General features: G+C 43.8%; 2 protein-coding genes across 3 annotated transcripts; both read left to right on the top strand.

Moving 5' to 3' along the window:
• Positions 1-3,038: 3,038 nt before the first annotated feature.
• selenop2 (selenoprotein P2) lies at positions 3,039-8,013 on the top strand. Its single transcript, XM_061243452.1, has 5 exons — positions 3,039-3,073; positions 3,423-3,656; positions 5,000-5,212; positions 6,299-6,407; positions 6,799-8,013. Exons 2-5 carry the CDS (start codon positions 3,433-3,435, stop codon positions 7,102-7,104), a joined length of 852 nt encoding a protein of 283 aa, XP_061099436.1. The 5' UTR covers positions 3,039-3,073; positions 3,423-3,432; the 3' UTR covers positions 7,105-8,013.
• A 2,307-nt stretch (positions 8,014-10,320) lies between these two features.
• elovl8a (ELOVL fatty acid elongase 8a) lies at positions 10,321-19,239 on the top strand. 2 transcript variants are annotated; one of them, XM_061241927.1, is made up of 8 exons: positions 10,321-10,766; positions 13,186-13,242; positions 13,894-14,081; positions 14,392-14,472; positions 15,592-15,648; positions 15,740-15,854; positions 18,523-18,650; positions 18,960-19,239. In XM_061241927.1, exons 2-8 carry the CDS (start codon positions 13,194-13,196, stop codon positions 19,128-19,130), a joined length of 789 nt encoding a protein of 262 aa, XP_061097911.1. In that variant the 5' UTR covers positions 10,321-10,766; positions 13,186-13,193; the 3' UTR covers positions 19,131-19,239. The 2 variants fall into 2 exon arrangements, with proteins under 2 accessions (XP_061097911.1, XP_061097910.1); XM_061241926.1 differs by having other exon boundaries at positions 10,321-10,837.
• The last annotated feature ends 1,307 nt before the right edge of the window (positions 19,240-20,546 follow it).

Raw genomic sequence — 20,546 nt, 5'->3', positions numbered from 1 at the left:
CCTCTGGCGACTCAGCTGAAGTGGAAAGCGGAGGCCCAGGGGGTCGAGTCAGGCGGGAGAACAAGCGGTGGAGTGAACAGCCTTTTCTGCGCTGATTCAGTTTGTCCTTTTCAAACGGGAGGCTGAGAATGAGCAAAGCGTTGAAAGAGGCCTCTCTGCTGGAGCCCGTTCTAAAAATACACAAAGACACGTTCAGATTAACCGCGAACGTGGCCGTGGTTCAGGAACTGGACTCATGCCCAATGATACTATTGTTGTGAACTTCCAACTTCCAAAGCAGTCCCAAGTCCAACTTCCAAAAAAAATAAAATATATATATCCCCAGTGTAAAATCCAGCTATGACCTGCTTGAAATGACTAGCGACCAGCTGGTTCAAAAGATGGCTTGAGTTTGGAGCTGGTTTGAACTGGTAACTAGCTACCAGCTGTTTCAAAACCTAGCTTGAGCCTTTTTTTCAGCAGGGATAAGTTACTTTGGGTCAGAAATGTTAGGGAACTGGGCTTACAACTCTGATTACAGGTCTGATTCCCCGTTTGGGCACCCCAGTTGTACCCTAGATCAAAAATCTTCACCTTGAGTTTCTTCAGTTTATCCAGCTGTATAAATGGATTGTGTGTAAAAAATAATATTATGGTGTGATAGTCGGATAGCAGTGCCTGCTAAGTGCCTAAGATGGAAAAGGGGGAACAGCTGTAGAACTAACTCACAATTAACAAACCTTTTTCTGGTGGAACCAGTGCTGTCCAGGATGTGCTGTGGGATGACTTTTCACCAGAACCTCTCCCCTCAGTGTACAGAGGACGACAGCACAACACACTCACCCTGTCAGTTATACAAAACTATCCATGTGAGAGTCAGCTCGGGAGAAAAGCATAGCTGTACTGTACTGGAAATAATGTTTAAAAGAGCAGTGATCCTGATGGCCAATGTGCCTGTTGTTGTGCGTGTCTGCTTGGCTTAGCTGTTTGTTTTCACTCCCCTGGTCAACACAGTCAGATAAACCCGTGGCCAAATGTCCTGGCTAAAGAAAACGCTGACAAATGGCCCCCAGAACAGGGTGGAGCGAGTGAGCCTGACAGAGAGTCACCGTCTCACTCACAATCAAAGTTAAATGGTGCACAAAACTCACTGGTCTGTTTCCACCATTTTGTGTCATGGTCTAAATATACGCTCAGCGATCACTTTATCACCAGCGTATTACAAATATTTGTCAATAATGTGGCAGGGACTAAATGCATCAAAGCATGACCAAACGTCAAAATAAATAATGGAAGAAATGTGACCTAAGTGACTAAGTGGTTGTTCCACAGGGTGAAATGAGTATCTCCGGGTGGATTGAGTATCTACACACAGTAGTTTCTAGTGCTTGCATAGAATGGTGCTAAAAACAAAAAACATCCAGTGAGCAGCAGTTCTACAGGCAGAAACTCGTTGTTAATGAGAGAGGTCAGAGGAGAAGAGCCAGACTGGTTGAAGCTGACAAGAAGGTGACAGTGAAGTAAATAACCATGCATCACGACAGTGGTATGCAGAAAAGCATCTCTTAAGACACAATGTGTCAAACCTCTAAGTGGATAGGCTACAGCAGCAGAAGACTTAATGAGTTGAAAAAGAAGTCTAATAAATACCTAATAAAGTGCTCATTGAGTATACAATTGCATGGTCTAGCTTTCTTCCCATTTTTGCTTTAGAATTCTAATGCCATATCACTATATATGTATGCAATGAAGAGTGAAACCGTATCCATTATGAATTGAACGCTTCTGCCATGACTTTTGCTCGGTGTCAAAGAAGAACAGCGGCGGAGGGGAATGGCGTTCTTGCCTACCAGTGGTACAGATGTTCCCTTGTGGATCCATGGTCATATTTCAACAAAGTCAAATGTAATTGTCAATCGGCGCTGGGCATTATCATCTGAAAAGCCGCCTTTCAGGCCTGTGAGGGGGAAGGGCTGAAGCGCCTCGGCCTATTCATCGTCATGGCGAGGAGGAGAATACGGGCTAAAGTGGGACGGCGGCTCTTTTGCTCATTACCCACGGTGCTTGTGTGTGCAAGGTCAATGCAGCCAACGCAGTGGAGAAGGGTTTGATGTCTTCATTATTGAAGTAACCTCTGGGTGTCCACTCAAGTGCCGCAAGAACAATGAGGGCGTCTAGGAAACGGCACATTATATTGTTAAGTTTGATTCATTTCCCGTCTGTGCGTATGCACGTGTGTGTGATCGGAATTCCTATGTCCGCCTGTTTTTTGCACATACAAAGCTCCCTTTCTGAGCTTGTATTGTGTCACAATTTCTCCTGCTGTGGGTATATTAGCCTGTTTCACATTGTGAAATTTGAATGCCGGCAGAGGCCTTGACGCCAAGGAGTATTTACCAAAGGTAAACCTTTTTTAAACTGGGAAAAAACCTCTAAAATAAACAAAACCCTCTTGTTTTATGAAGCCGTTCTATCTCGCGGAGTGTCATGTGCACTTCTCTTGCATTCAGACCGCCATTAGGAAATGGTGCTTTGTTGCCTTATTATACTCTTGACTGGGTACTGGGATGAGGTCGTGTGAATTTGGATGGTCTCTGTCGCTGTTCATCACAGTCATCTCAATGCTGTCTTTATTCTGCTTTACCCCCAGTCTCAGTGGAGGATCCGGGACAATGGCACAGTGAAACCAGGCGGTGGACGGAGAAGGACGTTTCGGGATAATTTGGCTCCCGTTCAGTTCGTGCCCAGCCTAAACCTTAAACATGATTCTTTGGTTCGTTTTGAAAAGAACCGGTTTCTCTCCCTCCCCATGGCCGGTTGTGTGTCCGTTGGGCATGCACTTTAACTGCCGGCCACAAGTCACTCTGCACACAGTACAGTATGTGCACCTGGAGGAGCTGATCTCCCAAAAGTCACACTCCAGGAGTGTTGGAATGTTTTGGTAGCCCCTCCCCACCGCCTTCCCCTGATTGGCTCATCCTCTGTTTGAGGAGGAGGGCAAGACGGGAATAAGAGCCTTTAAAAACTCCTGAGTAAAGAGAGTTTGTTAGTCACACAGAGGACCGAGGAGACTAAAAAAAACAGATAACTGTGGGTAAGTGTGTACTTGCTATTTAAACCTGTGCACATTTCTTAACCTTAAAATGTAATGCTTTATTCATTATAAGCAAAGCCTTGTTAGAACACTAACCTGAATTATGCTTATAAGCAGTCGCATTATTATTCTGTTGACACTCATGCATTTGCAGTCGGCTTCAATTTTGCTCTGTTCTCTTATAAGAGCTCCCAATGTGAAAAAGCTGGCTAAAAAGGTGTTTTGTGATTATTCAGAGTGATGTTGGTAATGTGTGTGGAGGCTGTTGACGCAGGCTCGTAGCAGTAGGTGGAGTGCGGTGTTTAAATGACTTAGCCAGGCTCTGACCCTCCCTGGGCTCCCTCCACAGGGCTAGCACCATGCAGCTCTGGAGCTTTGGGGCCCTGTGCCTCGCAGCTCTGCCAGGGCTGCTGTTGGCGGGGCCCATTTTCGTGGAGGGGGACAGAGACACCTCCAGGATATGCAAGCCCCCGCCCCGCTGGAGCATCGAGGGGAAGGTGCCTATGGAGGCCCTGGCGGGGAAGGTGGGGGTGGTGGCGCTGCTGAAAGCCAGCTGACACTTCTGCCTCACGCAGGCAGCCCGGTAAGAACACGGCTATCGTGTGTGTGTGTGTGTGTGTGTGTCTGCATGTCTGTGTGCCTGTGTGAGAGTATGCGTGTGTGTGGGTTTATGAGTGTTTATGTGTGTGTGTCTGCATGTCTGTGTTCGTTTGTCTGTACGTGTGTATGTGGGTTTGTGAGTGTGTATGTGTCTGCATGCTTGTGTGTGTGTGTGTGTGTGTGTGTGTGTTTGCACTTGCATGGTACCATGATAAGGGCTGATTTCATGGTGAATGAGCATTAGAAGTGATACATTTGAGGTTTTAATGCAAATGTGCGTATGCGCGCGCGTGTGAGACTGTGTGCGTGCATGCGTGTGTGCGATTGTGCATGTGTCTGTGCGGTACGTGCGCGGTAGCACGATCGGGGCCGATTTCATGGTGGATGAGGCAATTTTCACATCAGAAGTGCTACATTTGAGGCTTTAACACAATTCAGCTCAGTATGAATGGGAAAATGATTTCTGTGCAGAAGCATTAGCCGCGTTGCCTATCGGGCAGGTAGAGTAATCACACAGCTGCCTCACCATATTCCCCATTTAATGATGAGTTCATTTCCTTTGGAAATGAGATATTGTGAACGGGTCTATTTGTGGCGCAAAAACGCTTTCTTCTCCGCACCTTCAGGCCTGCTTGACATCTCATCCCCCTGGCTTTCATGGATTTGGGCTCTTGGAAGAAACCATTATCCTGATTTACCTCATATCTTTAATTGAAGCAATTTTGCAAAACAGATTAAATTCACGTTTTCCATCGAAGGGCAGTCAGATTAGATAATCAGGTAAATGTAGATTTGAAGTAGATCGAAATTGCTTTCTGATGAGTGGCGTTATGTCTATGCAAACGTAGCAGTTCCCTTTCCTATTAGTGTTTAGTGCAAGGACAGATTTAGGCTGTCTCGATGTGCCGAAACACATTGTCACACAAAATCCAGCGGAGCAAAACGTGCATTGATTTTCCTTTCAGAAAAGCTTTAATTTGTTTTGATCTATCTTTGAGGTGATTTGACAGTATTTTGGCAACTGAAATATATTTTTAGAAGCTTACTAAAACACTCCAATTACCAATTCAAAATCAAATTAAATTAATTGTGCAATAAAACCTGTGTACTGGAATCACAGATTTTCCAAACGTTTTACCTGAGAGCTGTTTATTTTTAACATGCGGCTTTCATTTTATACCACTAGATGGCATCATTGTCCTTGTCTAGAGCGAATCTCTCGACAATAGCGCATGGCCTTTTGGCCTCTTCTTCTCTGCCGTTTGGCCCTGTCCTTCTCCTCCTTGCTATGCTGTGCTGATGCATTGTGGTCTGGTCCGTGTGCAGTTTGGGAGACCTGCGTGACAAGCTGGTTCGGAGCGGGCTGGTGGACGTGGGCTTCCTGGTGGTGAACGAGCGGGAGGCCCAGTCCCGGGCCATGTTCTGGGAGCTGAAGAGGAAGGTGGCGGAGGGCATCCCCGTGTACCAGCAGGCCCCTCTCCAGGACGACGTCTGGGACGCCCTGCAGGGAGACAAAGACGACTTCCTGGTGTACGACAGGTAGGGGACTCGCTGCAGATGCCCACACTCTCAGAGCGACAGTGGAGGTACAATTTTTTGTTTTTCAAGGATGTACCCGGAAAATACAGTAATGTTCTCTGTTGGTACGAATGAGGACCTTTTTCAAGCAAAAAAAGGTACAAATTGCTCGCTAGGAGTATAATTGTATGTGCCTGTAGGGTGTAGCCCCAGTGAAAAGCATTAGTGCATATTCACAGCAGAAAACACGGTATTTCCTTCGTGAGGGCAAACAGAGTGGAAAGGATTCACTCTCTGCAGGTGTTATTGTTATAACCCAGCGGGCAGCGTGCAGAGTTTTTCTTGTTTCCGAGCTGTTTAATGCAATCTGATGCTCTTTGGAGGTCATTTTCTGTGACATTTGAACAGCAAGTCAGCAGTTATGAAGTTCAGCGGGGCAATGTTGATGAATTCAGGCTGTGCTCATGCTTGACAGAGTAGAACCATCCTGTTTCAAAAGTGAAATACTTCGGTTTTCTGCATCAATTCAGTGTCTGGCTAAGTGATTAAATGCCATCTGGGTTGTCTCTCGGAGAAAAACACGGGGAAAGAATTATCTTGCGTGCACTTTTATGCACTCGTCCTTGAAATCTTTGGGGACAATTAACCCCAAGCACCAAACCAGAAGTCTTAGTCCTTAGCCTGAGCATTTCGGTGATCTTTGACTGAACTCACAGAACATAAAATCTCTGTCTGGGTCAATAGGCATAGACTGTGCAAAAGTCTTAGTCGCATGTAAAAAAAAAAAATTAAAAAAACGTAATAATATGTTACGTTATTTAACAAAATGCAACATTTTCACTGTTGCTCTTTTCTACTGACACACAAATGCAAAAAAGATATAGGAATATCTAAGACCAAATTTCAAGAAAAAAAAATCTAAAGGCACCCAAGACTTTTTGCACAGTCCTGTATTTTGGCATGTTAATTGTCTACACCCACCTAGCACGCTATTTACTTTTTGTGCGCTTGTTATGTCCGAAGAATGCTTTGCTGACTTTGGAACATTAATGAAAGGTATGAGGTGTATTTATTGGTCTCTCGGCTCTCGGCTCCCCTCCCCTGCAGGTGTGGACGCCTGACCTTCCACATCGTCCTGCCCTACAGCTTCCTCCACTACCCCTTCATCGAGGCCGCCGTGCGGGCCACCTACCACAAGGACATCTGCAACTGCTCCGTGAGTGCAGGCCGGGCCGCCATTTTGGCTCTCCTTCGCTTTGTTTTTTGAAGCGTTATGCATTTATTACTACAACGAATGCTGCTTCTACTAATAACAGTGATACTAAAAATGAATGTTGTTTATGTGGTGCTTTTCTTCATTTGAAAGCACTTCACAGTGATGGAATGGTGGAAGTTCCCCTCAGACACTGCGAATATGTAGCGTTCTCCCGTGGGATGCATGGCTGCGATTTTGTGCCGGAATGCTCATCAGACTTTATTGTTTAGTGTATTAGCTGTCAGCGAGGTTGGAGTGTAATGCGGGTTAAAAATGGGGAAGGGTGGGTTTGAGAGAGGGTGGCTGGGTGAAGGAGCCGCAGATGGATTTGTCGTTTTGTGCTTTGTCCCAGGTGGGGAACTCCACGCTCTCTACGCAACAGAACGGCACGCAGTTCGGTGACACTGGCCTCGCTGCTTCAGGAAATGCCACAACGATGGAGTCCGTTGTCTCAGAAGGAGGGCCAGACACGGTGCCCCAGCCAGAGGGGGGCGCTAGAGACACCCCACACCACCATAACAGCCATCAGGAGAGCCATGGGGCGGCGAACGACGGGCGACCCCACCATCATCACCACGGTGAACACGTACACCACGGGGGGCACGGAAGTCACCAGCATAACCATGGCGATCATCACCATGACCACAGCGGTCACTAAAAGCAGAGGAACGTCTTCCACAACCAGGCGTCCTGTCAAATAGGACTGGGGCCCTCCCATACCATACCCTGTGTGTTCCTTCAGCAGTGCTGAACTGAAGACGTTGTGAGGAGACGTCGTGCGCTTACGCGGTGGTTAGAGACTTTATTGTGTTACCAGGCTGTTCCTCTGTTCACATCAGCATTGTTAGTCTTCCTTTAGTGTGCATTATTGATGGATGCTGTGCGTTGATACGCAGGTCTCTTTCTTGTTTAAAACCACACAATGACATCAAGGATTTCTGTGCCTCTCAGGTAGATGTAAAACATCAGTGTGTGTGCGCGCGCGCATGCGTGTATGCGTTCGAGACGTGCTTAATGTTGTCTTCGCCCAAAATTAGTTTTAGCACAATTCTGTCTTTTTTTATTTTTCTCTAAACCTCATGGATGGACTGGATTTGGGTTACATTAGCTGGGAATTCATCACTTGTGATCATTTGCTGTCGGTAAAGGCAGGTCATTCTCACTATATGATGTCACGCACGCCTGTTAAGTATTTTCCTGCAGTGTTGTGTGTTTGGTTTATTTGCATGTGGATGGTCTCTTCCTACGGCACTTAATGAAATCTGCAGTTTAAACCAAGTTATTGGAGCTGCAGGTGGATGCTGTGCAGGACATAGTCTCATTTAACGGGATAAACCAATCACACAGTTGTGAAGAGTGAATTCATACAGAACTCATGACTCATTCATTTGATGATACACTGACTGAACAGGTTCAACGCGTGTGGTTTAAGTTTGTGACGCCTTTGCTTTCAGTAAAATCGACACGTGTTTTTAAAACATTTCCCAGCAACTTTGTTTGCAAACAGTAATCCACTTCTTTGTCATGATGACAACACAATAAAGTGATATATTCTCTTGTAAAGACATATTTATTATTAGTGTCATTTATTAATGAATGATTCTCCAATTATGGGGTCATGCAAACCCATGGAAACAACAGTTGATTGCTCTCATTATGATCCTACATGTGTCTGCATACAGTATCTGATAATAGTTGAGTTTTAACTATACAGTAATTATTATATTTTTGCCATTTTTCACTGGAAGTCAAAGGAAAATGTCATTCCCACCACATCCTTGGACATCCTATTTCACTGGAAATTACAATTAAATTAGATGCAGATTAAATGAAAGAAGAATTTAGATTATTTTTAAACATTATCTGTAAAATAATTAAACATTTTTGTGCCTGAGAATATGAAATTGATTAGATAGCTGTATCGAATACCTTGTTTGCCATCTGTATTGGCAAAATATAATATATAAAGTTCAGTTGTTATCTTGTTTCTGTTGTAGATACAAATGGTATTGCCCTCTGCCAGTCTGAATTCTTAAAGGAACATCCCTCCACAGTTGCCACCCCACATGTTTCAAAATAAGAAACCATTGCTACTAATGCAATGGCATCGTAAAATAGTTTTTACAGATAGAACCATGAGTTTTAATGCTTTTAAATGGTATATCCTGTGACCATATCGTTTGAAAATTTCAACAAGGAAATGAGGGCGACACAGTCAAATTCTGCTGGAGCGTGGTTCATTCATCATTCATCCAATGAATGAATGCAAATAATCCAACCCTGTCTGTACGCATTTGACCTCTGTGTGGTTATTTGAGACTTTTCCTGTAAAAGAAAAAAGCAATTCAAACATGTACAATATAATACAGGTACAATGATTTTCTTGTATTTGCAAGTTTTCAATAGGGAAAAAACAGGTGCGATATTAAATTTAATCATTTCCACCACATCCTATCATTACCATCACAGCCACATGTGTATTGGGAATGACTGTTGTGAGAATGACAAAACTACAGTTTTTGTACAATAAGGCAAATTTTTGTTGCAAATATTTGATGTACACCAAATGCACAAAATTAAAGTAACTTTTATATTGATAATACTTTATTTACTACCATTGCTGTTCATGAAAATGATGCCACTGGCATGGGACATATATCAGACATATACACTCACCAAGCACTTCATTGGGAACATGTTTAATTTATCACACCTACTTATTCATACGATTATCTAATCAGCCAATTGTGTGGCAGCAGTGCAATGCATACAATCACATAGATATGGGTTAGGAGCTTCAGTTAATGTTCACATCAACCATCAGAATGGGGAAAACAGTGAAATGATTGTTAGCGGCAGACAGGGTGGTTTGAGTTTCTCAGAAACTGCTGATCTCCTGGGATTTTCACACACACTAGTCTCTAGAGTTCGCAAAGAATGGTGCAAAAAAAATTAAGAAAATCCATCGAGCAGCAGTTCTGCAGACAGAAACATCTTGTTAATGAGAGACATCAGAGGAGAATGGCCAGACTGGTCGAAGCTGACAGGAAGGTGACAGTAAAATAAATAACCACACATTACAACAGTGGTATGCAGAAGAGCATCTCTGAACACGCAACACATCATAACTCTAAATGGATAAGTTACAGCAGTAGAAGTCTAAAAAATAAATCTGATAAATACCTAATAAAGTGCTCAGTGAGTGTATATTTTGTATACAAATCAAATAAATAGCATACTTATATCACATTTTGTTGTAAATGTTGTTTTTTAATTAAATAGAGGATTTGTTTTTATTTTTTTTATTTTTTCCATTAAAATTAATATTGAAAGATTAGAACTCTGGGCTTCGGACAACACCAAAACTGAGATTATGGGGTAAAAAATATTCTTAAAAGGATTTAAAATTCAATGTAGAAGACTGTTCAAAAGATTGTAAGATGTTTTCGTGTTAACGACATATGGGGAAGAAAAAATGAAAGAGCACTTTTTTTTCTAGAGATATACACAAAGGATATAAAGGTTCCCGTATTTGGAACTTTATACTTTATACCCTAATACAGAAGAGCAGTATCAGGCACTCGTAAACCGGATGTTCTTGAACTTTAGGACAGTTAAGATTCAAGATACTTTACTTGTCACATGCTCATGCAGGTATAAGTCTTGGTGTGACAGACTCATTCAGATTGTGTACAAAAAAATTGGTAATAGTAAATAAGTCATATGTAAATAAGTAGCTTAATACGTAAGGTGATTTGTTAAAATAAATAATACTAGGTCGTTCCATAACATATTCGTTAATCGTATAATCATAATGCTATTCACACAGTCGTTGCTCCCACTTTCTATCTTTGTTTAGTGTCAGTTTGCGCAAGGCACGGTTTGTAGTCTACTTGTAGAAACAAGTTTTGTACTTTGGAATACAAACGCCTTGTATTGGAAAATGCTTCTGTATTTTGTTCTATAGAAACGTTTTGTATTTGCAAAACAAATTGTATTTGCTTAATAATCGTGCTTTTGCTTTTGCATGTTTGATGGTCGTGTTTTGAATTTGCAAAACGCACTGTGTGACTTTTATAAAAACGTGTTCTGTTTGTTTTCTCGGTTTGACACTAATTTAATTTCATCGCGCAACGACTTCTTCATTCCCATGAGACGTTCAAGCGACACGCGGCAAATACACTGGCAACTGTATTTTTGCCTGTTTGCCTCCTTGTTGATAGCTGCGGTGCTAATCTATCCCACATATATCTTCTAAAATCACTGTCACGCCGTCTGTCGTGTACTCGATTGGTGACACTATCAATCAACTTGACCAAAGTACGTACAGTTTCTACTCTGCAGCGAAATTTACATAACTTCAAGTTTAACCTGTATTACGTATGTACAAAGTAAGTGTTATTTCTTTTTTTTTAATCCTGACGATTATAGATCGTTTTTGTTGCTTTGTAACTTGGATACGGCACTTCCTAGATAGGCTATTGCTGCGGAAAACACGAGCGAAATGTAGAAAATATAACCTACAGGATATGCAAGAATGTTAATATGAAGATGTTGTTCACTTTGAGTGCAGTTTTAAAATACACTCATTTAGCGTTTTCAAACGTACTGTTGCCTACATTTTGACAAATGTAGCCTCACCGAACGAATGACAGGTCTCTAAATAGCTTTCGTGGTTGTATAAGACTTAATAGGCCTACGACTGCAGCGAGTAAACTATAGCTCGACCAAATGCCTTGTCTTGCTTCGTGGACGGTATGCTGTGATTTCCATGATTTCATGGCTGGAGTCAAACAGGAATATAATATTTTCGTACAAAGCGCGCTTTGTTATGGAAGAGCTGTGCATGCTATCATTAGATGACGGTGGTGTTGCATTAGTAGGAAGTATTTGGCAACATAAGTCGGGTAGTGTAGTTTACTTAGTGTCTTGGTTTGGTAATGGCACAGTACGAAGGGAGCTGGATTACTGCATTTGTGTTATTGTATTGACACTGCTCAGTTTTGGTTATACGCAGTGTATTTAGAACAGCAGAATTACCACCCGTGATGATGCTATAATGAAGTATAAGAAAAGTGTTATGAAGTGTGCAAGCACCATCCTCGTAAAAGGCGACATCACCATAGTTTTAGGGCTTTTTTTCTTAGTTTTGTAGGGCTATATTATGGATCAGTATTTGTAATATTGACTCAGGTCCAACAAACAAAATATATGTGTTTTAAAAACCTACTATTATAATTTTTATTGTTGTTGAGAATCACCGAATATTGATATTGCCCCTTGAAGCGGTTTTCAACAGAATTTTGTAGGCCTACTTTGGCTTTGAGTCCAAGGTGGGGTGAGCTATCGCAAAATGAAATATGGAAAGAGAGGCAGATTGGGGAAGGGAGACCCCAGGAAAACCATTGGCATGTTGAGCTGACCCTGAGTACCGTCGAGTAGTGTAAGAAGTTCACATATCTGACGTTATTTAAGATGTTTATGTTTACGTAGCCCACCCTAATGTAGCTAGTCTACGTTCATTGTGATAAAAGCGGTTATTAATTATTTTTATGTACGTAAAATACTGTTTAAAATGTTTATGTTTTATTCGACTTATGTTTTTGAGTTCAGTGTTTGACCAGTCTGGCCCTTCTTCTCTGACCTCTCTAATTAACGACCAGTTTTTGCGCACGAAACACTGCTGCTCATTGGACGTTTTTAGTTTTTTGCACTATTCTCTGCAAACTCGAGAGAGAAAATTCTCCACATAAGTTTTGGTTATACGCAAACAGTGTATTTAGAACAGCAGAATTACCGGTCGTGATGGTGCTATAATGAAGTATAAGAAAAGTGTTATGAAGTGTGCAAGCACCATCCTCGTAAAAGGCGACTTGACCATAGTTTTAGGGCTTTTTTTCATAGTTTTGTAGGGCTATATTATGGATCAGTATTTGTAATATGGACTCAGGTCCAACAAACAAAATATATGTGTTTTAAAAACGTACTATTATAATTTTTATTGTTGTTGAGAATCACCAAATATTGATATTGCCCCTTGAAGCGGTTTTCAACAGAATTTTGTAGGCCTACTTTGGCTTTGAGTCCAAGGTGGGGTGAGCTATCGCAAAATGAAATATGGAAAGAGAGGCAGAGATTGGGGAAGGGAGACCCCAGGAAAACCTTTGGCATGTTGAGCTGACCCTGAGAACCGTCGAGTAGTGTAAGAAGTTCACATATCTGACGTTATTTAAGATGTTTATGTTTACGTAGCCCACCCTAATGTAGCTAGTCTACGTTCATTGTGATAAAAGTGGTTATTAATTATTTTTATGTACGTAAAATACTGTTTAAAATGTTTATGTTTTATTAGACTTATGTTTTTGAGTTCAGTGTTTGACCAGTCTGGCTCTTCTTCTCTGACCTCTCCCATTAACGACGAGTTTTTGCGCACGAAACACTGCTGCTCATTGGACGTTTTTATTTTTTTGCACCATTCTCTGCAAACTCGAGAGAGAAAATTCTCCACATAAAGTAACTGCGAAACAGAACCATCATATTATATTTCACACATTAACTTATTCGACCACAATACATACATATTCGTTTTCATAATCATGCATCCATAATTGTTTTGCTGTCATTTATTTATCTGTTGTTATTGTTGTTGTAATTATTATTATTATTATTATTATTATTATTCAGCTTTTAGTTGCATATTAGCAACACATTACTAACCGATGACTGGTTGCTTTTGCAGCAGTATTGATGGATCCAGCTTGGCTGCAGACCTACAGATGGATTGTGGAGAATGGAGGTATCTGTTGATAATGGTGTAATGTGTTCAGCAGTATAGGGAGACTGCTATGACAGATGATCACAGACTTATTTAATCTCAAGGCCCCTCAAAATGGCCGCCCTGTGGCTGAGAACTTCCTTTGTTCTTCACCCGACGCCCACCACAGGCCTCAATGCAGAGTCTGTTTGGTATATGTGAGCATGTCTCAGTTGTGATGTCAATATGCCATGGATGCATATAACTACATATCATTTCTTATTTTGCTGAAACTTTATCCAAACACTGCAGCTCTGAGGTTATGGCTCCACTATGGCTTTAATAATAATAATAATAATAATAATAATAATAATAATAATATTTATCCAAAGCTGCTTACTGTTGATTAGACTCAGCAGGGAACAATACCCCCCCTGGACCAATGTGGGGCTAAGGGCTCAGCAGCTGTGGTCATCTTATCATGGCTACACCAGAGCTTGAACCGCCAACCTTCCAGGTCCCAGTCATGTACCTTAGCCACTAGGATACAGACTGCCAGTCTTAATTTGGACAATGTTTATTTGACGAGCATTTGTAAAATATGTCTGTAAGCTAAAAAAGAAAAATAACGGTTGAATGATGAATGATGAACGAGTTGTGTCCATCTTTGTGTTGTGACCACGTGACCCTCAGACAAGAGAACGGACCCATGGCTGCTGGTCTACTCGCCCCTGCCGGTGACCTTCATCTTCCTCTGCTACCTCTTCGTCTTATGGGCCGGGCCCAGGTTCATGAAGCACAGAGAGCCGGTGGACCTGAAGGCCGTGCTCATCGTCTATAACTTCACCATGGTGTGCTGGTCGGCGTACATGGTTCACGAGGTAAAGTACGGCGTGGTAGGTCAGCCTCGTGCTGCCCCATGCCTTCTGCAGATTCAAATCAGATGTAGCACAGCGCTCCTGCTGCCCGGAGCAGTGTTCCATTAATATCCAGCGGTACGGATGGCTAATATAGAATACAGTCCAGTGGCTCTGCTATTTTTGTTCTGGGAAATAAATAATGTATAATAACTTAATCTGAACAAGGGCTGCTGCGGTGCTCAGATCAAATCAGTGTTTGAGAATCCTCTCGCCCAGTTTAGAAACGGGTCGATGTGCTTTGACGTATTACCTTTTCTCTTCGTCCCTCTAGTTCTTGGTATCCTCCTGGCTTTCGGGCTACAGCTTGCTGTGCCAGCCGGTGGATTACAGTGACAGCCCACTGGCAATGCGGGTAAAACTCTTTCGGGGGAGTGTCTGGTGGGTGTCTTGGGTTACCCGGCCTCGGCACTCCAAGGCGGCTGTGTGATCTAAGTGCTTCCTCAAAACATCATTGAAACAGTTTGGGATGAATATCTCAGCTCTCAGGAATGAGCTACGTGTTCATTTGAACACTGCGCACGGATTCCTATTAGACAAATTATGGTTACGGTCATGATAAAGTGCCATGGAATATTGCATTGTTTGGCATAATGTAAATGCTGTATTGCATTGTGTTTCTGGAGATCTTTCAAGCTGCACACATTATTTATATTTTGATAGTGATAATGATAATATAGTGTGTCAGGTACATTTCACAGTGCATATACAGTATGTAACCCCACATATAAACTGAAAAGTGTACTTAAAGATATACATAACTGAAAATTGGACCTCAAGGTATTCTTGATGGAGGAAGCAGATGAAAGATCCATTTGCACTTGGAGAATGCAAACAGTTAGTGGAGCACTTCTGGGTGCCTTCTTGTAAACATATACCAGACATGCCTTCACCTTTTCTTGTATCATAATATTCTTGCCATGCTACCAAATATAACTGACTTTTCTTAATCAAAAATTCTCAGACCACATCTGTCTCATTTGTCTACTACTTTATTAACCAAACTATGGAGATGGGTGAAATTATGTGAATTTAACAAACCTTCAAACTGATTGTCTTTTCCCTCAATGTTTTCTCTGTTTAGTGCCTTTTTCAAGCGTGTACAAGAAGTTTCAGAAGTAGAAGTGCTGACAACCCCCCGCCATCAGCTTTCTTAAAGAAAAGACCATTCATAGCATCCTATATGAAGTAACACATTTAATCTCTGCAACAACAGTTTCCACTGTACTGTTTAAAAAAGCATAAAGCCAGATGCAGAAAACTTAAGAGAGCTACACTTACTTGTACTTCCCTCCACGATCATGGAAAAGGTTCAGAGAAGGGCAACCAGATTGATTCCATGTATAAAAGATAAAAATTATGAGGATAGACTTTTGATGGTTAATCTCTTTAAGATTAGTAAAATGAGAATTAAAAGTCTGCTGAAATAACATTGAACAAGCTGAAGTAATGTTGTTTTTTCCCCCCTCTGTAGATGGCAAAAGTGTGCTGGTGGTTTTTCTTTTCTAAAGTCATTGAGCTCTGTGACACAGTAAGTTGGGTGCACATTTGGATTATAAGGACCCGTGATATGTCACACAAAAATGAGCTGAGGTGCCTCTGCTCTCTCCATTTTTCTCTAGATGTTCTTCATCCTGAGGAAGAAGAACAACCAGCTGACCTTCCTGCACGTGTACCACCACGGCACCATGATCGTCAACTGGTGGTTGGGAGTGAAGTACCTGGCTGGGGGACAGTGTAAGTCTTTTCGTTTGTTTTCATTCAGATGCACTGGGTATGGGGGGACCACCTCCCCAGTACCAAGGCTGTGAGACTGTGCACGGTACGATGTCCAGTGTTAAATAAACTCTTACAGAGTACATATGGTCCCTATCAGACTCATTGGTACTCAGGTGGAGGTAGCACTGGACATTTCTGCCGTGGAGTATCCTCTGAAGTACTTGCCCCGTGCCTTTGGGCCTGTCAGTGCGGTGCTACGGCTAAGGCTAAGGAAGTGATCCTGTAAACTAAAGTTTTCAGGCTACATTTCGCAGTGAGTTCTGCAAGCTGTGGATAAGTCACTGCTAAATAACGAAATGAAGTAATTCCTGCTTATTTAACACGTCTGAGGCAGTTGTCAGTTATTTTACTCCCGTAAAATAGAGTATTTCCTGCTCTGAATGGATCTTGGGAAATAAAGAATAGCTTCATGTGGTGAGCCTTTTTTTGCCTGTCGCTCTGTGATTTCTGTGTAAAGGCAGCGGCAATGTAACATTCTCAAAGCTGGATGGTGTCATTACATTAAATTTTATTCAGCAGACGCTTTTAACCGCAGCGACACACAAAAAGTGCAACCATGGTCATAGAACTAACTACAGAACAGATTGGATAAGGTACAATTCAGATAGAATCAGTATTGCAATGAACATTATACCTAGTGCACATGGTAAATAGGCCAAGTCTGTAAGTAATGAGGTCAGGGGGCTACAGTATCAAGATAAATACAAACGCAACAGTCATAGATTAAGCTACAAAGTTCAACACGGGGCTAAAAGATTAAGATAGATGAAACACAAGTGCGAATAGATTAGGGCACTCCTGCAGAGGAGTCAAGGTACAGTGTGAAGAGATGAGTCTTCAGACTGTGGTGGAAAATGGGCAGGGAGTGAGCAGTTCCTATGGGGTTGGGGAGGTCGTTCTACCACTGGGGAGCTAGGGCGGAGAAGCTGGTGTATAGGGCTGAATTATATCCTGTAGGTAGGGAGGGGCCATCTTGTTGGCTGCAGTGTAGGCCAGAGTCAGAACTTTGAATCTGATCCTGGCAACAACTGACAGCCAGTGAAGAGAGGCAAAACTCTTTAATTCAGCGTGAAAAGGTTTGGAAGCAAAGTGGTGCAGATTTCAGAAGTAGGGAATGTCAGAGCACTCCTAGCCCACCCTCACAGCCCTCCCCATCATGTGTCCTGGGTGCTAAGACAACAGTGTGTACTGGATGCTAAGACTATAGTGTGTACTGTATGCTAAGACTATAGTGTGTACTGTATGCTAAGACTATAGTGTGTACTGGATGCTAAGACTATAGTGTGTACTGTATGCTAAGACTATAGTGTGTACTGGATGCTAAGACTATAGTGTGTACTGGATGCTAAGACTATAGTGTGTACTGTATGCTAAGACTATAGTGTGTACTGGATGCTAAGACTATAGTGTGTACTGGATGCTAAGACTATAGTGTGTACTGGATGCTAAGGCTGTAGTGTGTACTAGATGTTAAGACTGTAGTGTGTACTGATTGCTAAGACTATCATGTGTACTGCATGCTAAGACTACAGTATGTACTGGGTGCTGTGTACTGAATGCTAAGACTATCATGTGTACTGAATGCTAAAACTATAGTGTGTCCTAGATGCTAAGCCTGTAGTGTGTACTGGATGCTAAGGCTTTTGGGAACGGGGGGGTGGTATTCAAATCCCAGAGGGGCAGTTGCCAGATGGATAAGTAATGTAATATCTCAGCTGTCCTTGCAGGAAGAGGCAGGAGCACCTGCAGGTGGCCTGTTACAATGCTGTAGGCCAGCAGACCCAGTTATGACTGCCACATCATTCTGTGTGAAAGGAGAAGGCAACACTGCTCCAGAAAATGAAATGAAACTTCCCTGAGCGTAAATTAGAGGACCCATTTTACAGCTGTCCATCTGTGGACTATTTACATCATGGAAATCCCATGAAAAAAAAACGATGTAATTACAATAAAAACCAAGAGTTTAATTGTCAAATTTGCTGAGAAAATTGCTATTTTATAGCGACACACTTGGGAGCTAAATTGTGATATTATAAGGCCTATCTGAATCTAGGAAATTCTGTGTTTCTGTGTTTTAAAAAATGGCGTGGAGCAGTATCTGCTTAAAATGCCAGAAGCGAATTAAAATTTGCAAGGAAGTGCTTCCCGTACAGATGTAATTGAAATGGCATCATTAGTGAGGTCAGGGCACTCAATCGGCCCACGGTATCGCATGTAATAGCCGTTTCAGGAATTTTAAATTTGACCCCTTTTGTTACCCTGAAGTTATTCTCAAATTTTTCCTCGCAGCTGAATTCTTTTTCCTTTTCTTTTTTTCGCGTGCACTGCAGAGGAGGAAAAATGTGGGGCAGATCTGAATTGCAAACGTCTCCATTTTAATGCGTCTGACATTTCAATAATGCCGGGGCTCGCAGTGGAATGCATCACGCTCAGCTATTATATTAAGGTGCCATTCAATTCCCGGGAGGGGAGGGGGCGGTGGGGGTCTGGGGTTATGTTGCACTGTAGGCTGCTTCAGCTCTCGTTCTGTAACGTCCGTGCTGTGTATCACGTTGGGACATGGCCGGGGCGTTTTCAGGGTGGAGTAACGGGGGTGAAAGTGACCGGATGGGTTTGTGTTCCCTAGCGTTCCTCATCGGCCTGGTCAACTCCACGGTGCATGTTGTGATGTACCTGTACTACGGCTTGGCGGCGTTCGGCCCTCACATGCAGAGGTACCTGTGGTGGAAGCGCTACCTGACCCGCCTGCAGCTGGTGAGTGCCCCCGGCCGAGCCGTGCCCAACCGCGCCCAACCGTGCCGAGCCAAGCCGAACCATGCTGAACCAAGCTGAGGCCGGCCTGGCCAGGCCAAACCGAGCCATCTGTCACGGCTGAGCCTGAGGTGCATTGTCCCCAGAGGTGGGAAGCCCAGGGGTCAGAAAGTAAAAGTCCTGCCCTGTGTTTCTTCCGCCCGTTTACTCAGCGGATTTCAGTAATGAGCTCTCCCTCCTGCCTGAAGGCCTGGGCTGAACGTGTGTGAAATATGAGAGAGGGGTATTAAACAGAGTGGGTCTCGTTCGCAGACGCAGTTCGTCATCCTCACCGTCCACGCGTTCTACAACCTCTTCGCCGAGTGCGACTACCCTGACCGCATGAACGCGCTGATCTGCGCCTACCTGGTCAGCCTCATCGTGCTCTTCAGCAACTTCTACATCCAAAGCTACCTCTCCACGAAGAAGAAGAGCCAGGCGTGACCTCTCGGGGAGCTCACTGTTTCACTCCGAATGTACAGCGCGGGGTTCACCACTAAACCTGCAGTTTTACCCCCCGCACAGGGTTCAGCAATAAACCTGCAGTTTTACACCTGTGTCCTCTGTCCTGTGTATGGAGCCGTGGGGCAGCCTGTAGCCTCAAGGCTAAGGTACATGACTGGAGCCCGGAAGGTTGGTGGTTGAAGCCCCCGTGTAGCCACGATAAAATCTGTTGGGCCTTTGAGCTGCGCTCTTAACCCCACACTGCTCCAGGGGGGGATTGTCCCCTGCGTCGTCTAATAAACTGTAAGCTGCTTTGGATAAAAACGTCAGCTTTGCTAGTTGGTCCTGGCATTATTATTATTTTTGGAAGCACAGTGGAGCTGCAGTGTGGAGCTGGGGTGTGCTGGCAGGGGCTGTCCTCCCCCCACCTCCTCTCTCCCCTGCCCCCTCATCACCTCCGTCTCCACCTCCTCTTCCACGTCCAAGGGCATCACCCCCCCCGGTCATTAGAGAGGAGTCCTCTGCACGCTCTGCTGCCTCCTCCAGATTGGAATAAACCCCAGCTCTCCAGTCCACTTATTTATCTAATCTCCCTCCCTGACACTTCATTTGTCTTATAAATTATTGGCTGGCCGCGGTAGCCAATGGCTGGCCGGGCCCGAGGTCTATAAAAGCTCCTGAGCGCCGCCCACTTCCCCCTCTCTCTCTCTCACTCTCTCTCCTCTATCTCCTTCCATCTTCTCTCCTCTCTCTCCTCTCTCACTCTCTCCTTCCCCCACTCTCTTCTCTCTCACACTCTCCTTCTCTCTCTCACTCTCTCTCTCTATCCTTTCTCTCTCTCCTGGGCGTCTTGACAAGTGGCCGCGATTCCAACCCCCGCCCCCCCCCCGACACTTGCGCCTGTGCTCCTGCGGGGGCAGTGTTGTGCTGCTGACACCAACTGGCTTCAGTCCTGTGGCATGCCGGAGGAGAAAGGGGGGGGGGCTTTTTCCTCCAATCGCAGGTGACCTCAGATAAGGGCTGGTGTGGATGTAAACAGTCGGATGTAAAAGTTAACAGGCCGCTGTCTTTGACGGCGGCGCCTTTCGAGCCTGCCGGCTCAGCGAGAGGCCGGCGCGGGTAAGCAGCTGTCTCCCCCTGCTCCTCGCATTCAGGGGGAACGTTCATCGGCTGTTCAGGCTTCCCAGCATGCCTCGCACTTTTATGGTTTATTCACAGCTGCCCGGTAGTGGAAATTATCATTAAAGGCCGTTTTTATAATACTTACAGCTGTCCCATAAACTCCCTGAAAGCGCTGTGTCAGGGGGGTGACGGATAAGGAGTCTGGCAGCGGAATGAGCAATCCCTGCCTGTCCGTTCCAGCGACTCTCGTCTTTATCGGCGTTTTAAAACGCGGCGACGCGGCGCTCTGTGTCT

This window comes from Conger conger, chromosome 5 (genome assembly GCF_963514075.1).
Source record: "Conger conger chromosome 5, fConCon1.1, whole genome shotgun sequence".
In the NCBI taxonomy this organism is placed as follows: Eukaryota; Metazoa; Chordata; class Actinopteri; order Anguilliformes; family Congridae; genus Conger; species Conger conger.
This window is presented reverse-complemented; position numbering and strand designations above follow the sequence as displayed.